The sequence below is a fragment of the Mercenaria mercenaria genome, chromosome 7 (assembly GCF_021730395.1).
Source record: "Mercenaria mercenaria strain notata chromosome 7, MADL_Memer_1, whole genome shotgun sequence".
Taxonomy (NCBI): domain Eukaryota; kingdom Metazoa; phylum Mollusca; class Bivalvia; order Venerida; family Veneridae; genus Mercenaria; species Mercenaria mercenaria.
The window spans coordinates 55918266-55927096 of NC_069367.1; the positions used below are offsets into that span (position 1 = coordinate 55918266).

An 8831-nucleotide genomic window follows, 5' to 3' on the forward strand; every position below is an offset into this window, starting at 1 on the left:
TTTAAAAGGGGCATTATTCTGTCAAAATTCAAATCAGAGTTATAGGGATTGTTTCTCCCGGTGTCGACTTTGATAGTAAATAAGTATTTTAAGTTTCAGGTCAATAGCTTTGGTAGTAACATATATATTTGACTTTATCAAGAACTTTAACCAAAAATTCTAAGTTAAAAAAGGGGCATAATTCTGTCAAAATTCAAATCAGAGTTATAGGGATTATTTCTCCTGGTGTAGACGTTTATAGTAAATAAGTATTTTAAGTTTCAAGTCAATAGCTTTGATAGTAACAGAGACAATTGACTTTATCAAAAACTTTAACCAAAAATTCTAATTTAAAAGGGGGCATTATTCTGTCAAAATTCAAATCAGAGTTATAGTTCTCCCGGTGTCGCCTTTGATAGTAAATAAGTATTTTAAGTTTCAAGTCAATAGCTTTGATAGTAACAGAGATATTTGACTTTATCAAAAAATTTAACCAAAAATTCAAAGTTAAAATGGGGCATAATTCTATCAAAATTCAAATCAGAGTAACGCAGATTGTTTTTCCTGGCGTGGACTTCGATAGTAAATAATTCTTTTAAGTTTCAAGTCAATAGCTTTGACAGTAACAGAGATATTTGACTTTATCAAAAATTTTAACCAACGGAGACGCCGACGCCGGAGCGAGTGCAATAGCTCTACTTTTTCTTCGAAAAGTCGAGCTAAAAACAGGCACATCCAAATTTTATATCATCTACCGCATAGTGATGATATAATAACTCAAACCCTATTGCCGTTATAAACTCTTTTTCATATCGCGCATAATATAATTAAACTATGTTGAGACGGTCCCCTTGAAAAATCTATCGCCTTAGGTGTCCACAGTCCACGTAGACTTAATCCGTAAATGTCTATTGAGCGGACAAGAAAATGCCATTAAATCTCTGACATCCAAGCTGAGCTTGTGATCTAGATGTGGCACGCGACACGTCGTCTTGTTATGATGATTATTTGTGCCAAGACTTCAAAGTGCTCGACCACGTTTCGACTACGCTGCGTCTTGGCTTACTGTTATTTCGACTCGAAAAATGAAATTAAAAGAATAGTAAATATAAATTCAAAAACTGTCCTTGATACAACCGTTTGAAAACTGATTAAAAGTACGACAACGTTACGTAGATGAACAATTTACATGACTTTATAGCAATTTGTGAAATAGAATTTACATGTATATAAAATTCAACTGAGCACCAGCTCGTGAATACCAGTTTATAAGACAAATATGTGAAATGAGAGCGAGTTCGAACTCCAGTGTTGTGAAGAGTTCACAGTTATTGATTCCCTTTTAACAACTTACATTGAAATGATGAACAACAATCTAGTGGGTTCGACCGATAATAAGTACTGCGTACGTATAATACGTACAGTTCATAAATCACATGTCATATCGCGGTACTTGACGTGCAGAAACCTTCCTTCTACACACGTGTTGACAACACTGGTTAGACCTGACACCAAATGAACTAACGTAGTCACAGCTGTACACAGCAAAAATATTTTAATAAGGTACATGTACCCTACTTGGACTGAAGAGACATACGTTTGTAAGTATGTTTAGTATGGTGGCATATACTCAGTATGTCCACTTTTTAATGTAGACAGTTTTCTCTAAAAATATTATCTGGCAAGTGGCAAAATTGCCCAAATTGGCGATTAACGTCCTCAATACGGAATTGTCACGGTAGAAAACTTGAATAAATTTAAACATTAAATAAAACATTTGTTTATTATATTTAATTGTTGCGTTAACAAAATAGTACATAGCTTTAAGTTCTTTTGTTATCTTTGAGCTAACATTTTCACTCAAAAGTTATTGCCATAAGAAAGAGCGATTTATCTTGACGTCCGTGATATTTCTCGTAGTCAATAAATACGGTATTCAGTTTTTGTCCTGAATCAAATATTTTGTTTAATTCGCATTTAAAATAAATATGCAATCTACAGTACATTTTCCTTTTTGCTACCCAAATTGACGACTCGATATCTTATTATGTCTATCTGATCAATCTGTTAATCTATTAAGTATTATCTGGGAATAGATCTTTGATAAAATGCTACTTAATGTGATTCAACGATATTTTTACATACTTGCGTCTCCGCCTTTAAAGGTAGGGACAATGTGTAATAGACCCCAAGTTTCGGGATATTCCGAGGTTTCGAATAATTTATTGAATATGACAGAAAGAAAAGGATGGATGATGTCACACGATGCTTTAATTATGTCAGCAGAAATGTCATCAGATCCACGTGCTTTAACATATGTTTTTGTTGTTCAAAACGGCCTTTCGTATTTCTTCTTCTGCTATTATTGAATCTAATTCAATATCCTCTATATTCTGAGAGTCTATATTATTGAGTGTGTCACAGACATTTTCTCCGTACAACGTATTAAAATAGTCTACAATTTTCACTGTTTGCCTTGTTCTCGGTGTTTCCGAGGGATCTACTTTCCAGATTTTATTCAAATTTAATTTTATCACTTTCAGACTGCTTTTTGGAATAACATTTCTTAATAGATTTCCAAAAGTGTTTTGGTTGCGATTTGGCAATACCTTCTAAGCCTTTGCCTTCTTTAATTTTATATCTATATTTTACTTTTTCCGCACTATTGTATGTTATTCTCATTTTAGAAAAAAATGAGCCGATTTTCATCATTTCTGCATCTATTATACATATTTCTAGCTTCTTAAAAATCATTCTTAGCTTTTAAACAACTGTCATCAAACCATTTCTGATTAGAATTCGGTAATTTTTCAGGTCTATACGTTTATCTTATGTCTTTTACTGAAAACTTTGCTTGCACATGTTTTTAAGACGTCTGTAAAAACATTAATTTGTTCTAAACTTGAGATATCCTGATTACTGAAATTGTTTAAAGATGAAATACTGTCTTGAAATTACAGTTTTAAATTCATAAACCTTATTTTTAATAAAAACAATTTTATTCTCATAATGAGGTAAATTTAAAGTATTGTGGACAGCGGTACCTTTACCTTGAAAACTAAAAAACTATTTCTGCGTGATAAGAAAATTCTGCCCAGTCTAATATTTTAAAATTGTAGATTAAATCACAACAATTAACATGTTGTAATAGGTAATCTGTTACGCTATGCCCATGTGGTGAACAGAAGGTTTAAAATACTTTCTTTGGTGGCAGGGGAGCGGTTTCGTAATTTGGCCCCGGTCGATTTTCTCTATAAACAGGACAGGGTAGATATAAAGGCATATCTATCTTACTGGTTATTTATCATTATTAATTCTTTAATATATCTGGGGAATGAGGAACGGTTAATGATTCTACATGGCGGGTGTTTTAAAATTCCTAGCTCCGTACTTCCGGTTGAGGCTAAAACATAAACATCAGAACAAAAAGTCGACCAGACGCTCGGCTGTTATCCATCCACTTTTTTTCAAGTGAAAATTAGGGAAATAAAGTGGTGGTTGGGAGACACATTCCACACCACCTGGGTATGCATCTATGTTCGCACTATACATATATGCTACAAAATTGGATTTAAAAATACAAAATGGATGAATGGCAGAGTTCAAATTGAGGCCCGGTTAGGCTAATTTTGGTCTATAAAATTTGGGTGATTTGGCCAATTTTCACTACATCTGGCATGGAAAGCGACAGGTGCATAGGACCGGAGAGTCGTCTTTATGTAGTCTATAGTATCTGCAATAGTCCATAGTAGTTTCAAAGAAAAATAAGCAAAAACGAGATTTCTATGGATATTTCAACACTGGTACCCACACGTCAATGTGGAATTCGCAAATCTTCACTCCCCTGCCACCTTTATCGTTCACCAGTCTTCCGCTTGCTATAATATGATTGGTTGATTTACATTAAGAAATTAATTTGCGACCATTACTATCAACCACATGGTCTTTATTTAACATTTTCTGCAGATTTATACGATCACTACATAATGACTCGAAACTAACTTGATATTCGTCAGAATCTAAATACTTATCATATCCTATGTTATCGGACAGACCTCCAGTGCGCGAATTTAAGTCAGAAGTAACACAAGTCATTCCTAAAGTTAAAACTACTATACTTTTCTGTCCCTTTTCCTTTCTCTTCAAGAAAAATCAAAATCTTTATCGATTAAAACTTTGGAACAAACTGGTGGAACATATGAATGGCATATATACATATCTTCGTCAAAAACAAATAAACATTTCTCAAGTTTTAACCATACAATACCGTAGTCATTTTTTTTTCAACAATACAAATTTGATTTTTATACATGTATCTAAGAAATTAATTGCAGGTCATTATTATATTAAGAGCAGTTATTCGTAATACTGTAAACATCAGGTAACTGAGGTCAAAACATAGAGAATAGGAGTGTATTGTTCTAGACAACGCAACTATATAATGTATGTTGATGCTTTCTCTTCACGGTATTGGTTTTTGACGAGAAAGAAAAAAGCCTTCTGATAGGGCATGTAGTAACACATAGTAGCCAACCGCGACAAGTTACTATCAATCCTATATAAATGACACGTGCGCATATCTATAAAGTCGTATTAAATCTTGTTTTCGAATCATATGTTGATCATATGTTGAAGAAAGAAGTGTCTGAATTCGAAAAAAATGTTTAACTTATCAGCGAACGATTCATTGAATAAATTTCAAGATTGGATTGAAGATACCTTCAAGCATGTTGTAGATTTACTTGAAACCAGAAATAACACCTGCGGCGCGAAAAAACAATCTTCTGTATCCAACAGATACAGAAACAGCGAGCCCGAATTGCGAAGAAAACTTATGGTTTCATTTGCAGATATTAAAGCACGTGACACAGCGAATTTCGAGGGGCAATTTGGAAGTTTTGCTTCCGATTATTTCAAGGAAAGAGCTAATGAGGCCAAAATGAAAAATAGTGGAAATGCTGCAAGGAAAGATGGGGGCAGAATTAGTACTGAAGTCAGAGAAGACAACCGACCGCATTCTAAACAAGTGGAGTGTACAAATACTAGCACTTCAAGTTCTGACTTGGACAAGATGATTGAAATTCAAAATAACTCTGATTTGAAAATACAGAAACAGGTTTTGCAAACACCACTCAAGACACATGATACAAAAATAAAGACCAGCTTAAATGTGGGCAATATAAAAATGAGTTTACAATACTTTCCAAGTGTTTGTCAGCTTCGAATTGGCCTGTTTGATATAGGGGGTATTCCATGCGACAATCGCGAGATGGTAGTACACATCTTCTTGATAGACAATAAGAACAAAACATTGAAGAAATGTGTATCAAAAACAGTTATTACTGAATCCAACAGAGCTACATTCAATGAGGACATTTATTTCCAGACAAAGAGAAAAAAGTTTTACGAATGTCATTTGAAAATTGAGCTGTGTAAATTGTCGAGACGATTAAGAAGAGCCATACCAATTGGAAAGGGATTACTCCAGCTCTATGATCTCAGTCTAGTCTTGGATACAACTGTTCATGTAACATTATCACAAGAAAAGGTATGACATTATATCTAAATTACTCTTAGATAATTTGACATTTACCATGTAAGGGTTTTTAATAGTAAATGAGTTGTTTGTTGAATTCTGCAACGGACTTAGGAGCAAATGAATTTATTTCGTACTTAATGTAATTTCTATTTTAGAGAAAGTATATTACATAACTCTAGCATCGATAATTTTCATCACAGATAATATTTCATGTCACAGTCCGGTCGGCTACTGCCAAAGATACCTAAACATACTGTAAACTGTATTCTACTTTTGTTTTTAGATGCATCTTTTATCATTCACATTTTAGGTGGTAAATGCAGATGAAGTAAATGTTAGTGAAAAACGCAAATCTGTGGAAGTGGATCCGAAAGAAATAAATGGAACATCATGCTTCAGGTATGTTGAAAAGTAACATCACACGCTAGTATTTCAGCACTAATTTAGTTACCAAATAATTACATCCAAGTGATAATGCTATTGGAAAACATGTCACATAATTTAACAAATTCTTTCTTGTTAAACATGTGTGTAATATGTAAGGAACAAGAAGTTGATCTCAGAAATAAAACACAGCGGAGAATCTATATAAAATAGGTAATTCTTGAAATGACAATGAAGTTTTTAGGCAGCATGGGCATTCTAGAAATAGACTAAGTGTCCATTTCATTTGAACATATATTAAGAAGTAAGAAGACAATTTAAAAGCTTATTATTAGTTATTAGTCAATACTATAGGTTTCTAATATAGGTTTTCAAATTCCAGAAGTATGTTAACATTAATTAAATTATATAATCGAGATATTCGCTCTTTTTTTCTAGCCCTGATACCTTCAGAAGAGTGAATTCTCTACCGCTTTATCGCCGATACGCCATAAACCGTTCATAGGAATGACAGGAATTTAATTGTTTTCCAAGCTTCATATAGACCATCAGATGAAGGCGATGCTAAGGCGATATGCAGATATGCACCAGAACTGGATGTGGGCAAGAAGGGAATATGATATCTCATGATCACTTAAGAGATAATATATAAAAGAGATTTATGTTTTAACATATCGAACTAATACAATGAGGTTATACAAATGCGGAATAATTTCACGTGGGCGTAACCCGAGTGGATTATACACGCGACGATAACCGATCGGTATTGTTGAGATATATTAAAACATGGTTCTGCTAAATATTATTTCGATTCTAATATGACTTTTATGTAAACCGCTAGATAGAATAGGGAATATGATACAAATAATAGCGCAAGATGATACGTCAACGTGACGTCAGATTTCCGTGTTTTAACAGATAGTAACACTCTTTCCCGGTGCCTGCATTGCGCAAGATGATACGTCAACGTGACGTCAGATTTCCGTGTTTTAACGGATAGTATAGCACTCTTTCCCGGCGACTGCATGGCGCAAGATGATACGTCAACGTGACGTCAGCTTTCCGTGTTTTAACGGAAATTTTTAACTTTTGACTTAATATCGTATAGATATGTTTGCTAGAAGTTTTAAGGTATCACATACATGTCAAGATATATATCAATGGACGAATAGCTAGAAAATTGGTTGTGTGAATATTCTGTAATTTTACATAGTAGCAATAAAAACAACACAACCCGTAGTTTGTTTTTGTCAGTTCTTGCTGCTGATACCCCGAGCATACGCCCCATCCTACTTTCTTCCGGTTGTTATCGTAATTATCAAGACTAAGCAGAATCTGAACTGTCTTTGCGGCTTTAGTGAGTATGGAATAACCAATGAAATGAAAACATCCATCTAACCTCTAAGTCGTGTTTGCATATATTTGTATTTTCTAAAGCATTTAGTACTTAGAGATATTGAGCGATTATTTATTATTTGACCTTGTCACCTAGCCTTGGAATCCAGTCTGACAAGTTCTGACTTTTCTCTACCTGCAATTAAGTAGGATATTTAATGCATAGGTATTAAGTATGATTTCTTCTGACAAAGCACGAATAGTATCTTACCAACGGCTTTCTAGGCTACTTGTCACCCTATATACTGACACTATATATGTATACTTGCCATAAATTGAAGGGTTAGACCAGAAAGTATATATAAATAAAGAAAGTACTTACTATCTTCCAGCACTACCCCCTCGAATTTTAATGCAATCCCAACTTGGCCACACTATAATGTACCTATATGTTTAAGTTTCATTTAATATATTATGAGTAGGAGTTATCTGACCGTCCCTATACTGGCCCAGTATCCAATCCCAGATTTAATATTGATATATGCAGCTTTTGATTTTATTTGTCTTAACTTGAATTATTTGGAGACACTGGTTTTAGTATATTTGGTAACAGTGACCTTCATCCACTTCCAACTTGCAATCCCTTCGCTAACCAATATATACAAAATAAAAGATAAAACAGCGAGCATTTTGTGCTTTTATTGATTACCCGAAAACCTATGTGCGTGAAATTAGCCAGAGCAGCCAGACTAGCCAGAGTTCAGCCAGAGTTCAGCCAGAGTTTAGCCAGAGTAGCCAGAGTTCAGCCAGAGTTTAGCCAGAGTAGCCAGAGAAGTCATAAATCTGGATACTCTGGCTAGCCAGAGTAGCCAGAGTTCAGCCAGAGTTCAGCCAGAGAAGTCATAACTCTGGTTACTCTGGCTGGCCAGAGTAGCCAGAGTTCAGCCAGAGAAATCATAACTCTGGTTATTCTGGCTGACCAGAGTAGCCAGAGTTTAGCCTGAGTTCAACCAGAGAAGTCATAACTCTGGTTACTCTGGCTGGCCAGAGTAGCCAGAGTTCAGCCAGAGTAGCCAGAGTTCAGCAAGAAAAGCCAGGACGGATAGCTCAGTGGTTTGCACACTGGCCTTCCAATCCTGAGGTCGTGGGTTCGATCCCCGGCAGCTACTCGGGAATTTTCAGAAACGCTTTTCAGTGCTTCCCACCCAACTAGAGGTGTACTGGTCAGGAACCCAGGCAATCCTTGCGCGTATCAGTGCTATACACTGGGCACGTTTAAGAACCAGGCTGTCTATTCGCAACGAGCTAGGCTAAGTTAGCCGGACAAGTCTGTATCTGATTTCTGATCTCTCTGTCGTGGGGGCTTTGTCTCACTCTGTCCCCCTGGTCAGATCGCTCTGTGTCTGTACTAATAGAGGATGAATTATGCGCCCTGTGTGGCTGCATTTGAACTATGTAAAGCGCCTTTGAACGTGAAATTGATCATGAAAAGGGCGCTATATAAATCTGGTATATTAATACTCTTGCTAAACTCTGGCTACTCTGGCCAGCCAGAGTAACTAACCAGAATTCTGTCTACTCTTGCTGAACTCTG

The 8831-nt window shown here is 35.4% G+C and overlaps 1 protein-coding gene across 1 annotated transcript; it reads left to right on the plus strand.

Moving 5' to 3' along the window:
* Window positions 1-4639: 4639 nt before the first annotated feature.
* LOC128558815 (uncharacterized) lies at window positions 4640-7105 on the plus strand. The gene is made up of 3 exons (XM_053549031.1): window positions 4640-5527; window positions 5829-5917; window positions 6341-7105. Exons 1-3 carry the CDS (start codon window positions 4640-4642, stop codon window positions 6405-6407), a joined length of 1044 nt encoding a protein of 347 aa, XP_053405006.1. The 3' UTR covers window positions 6408-7105.
* The last annotated feature ends 1726 nt before the right edge of the window (window positions 7106-8831 follow it).

Bases quoted from the DNA above. Each gene is read 5' to 3' on its own strand.
- LOC128558815 (XM_053549031.1), top strand. From the start codon at position 4,640: ATGTTTAACTTATCAGCGAACGATTCATTGAATAAATTTCAAGATTGG. The intron at 5,528-5,828 runs GTATGACATTAT...TTCACATTTTAG, and splicing joins TAACATTATCACAAGAAAAG to GTGGTAAATGCAGATGAAGT. The intron at 5,918-6,340 runs GTATGTTGAAAA...CTTTTTTTCTAG, and splicing joins AATGGAACATCATGCTTCAG to CCCTGATACCTTCAGAAGAG.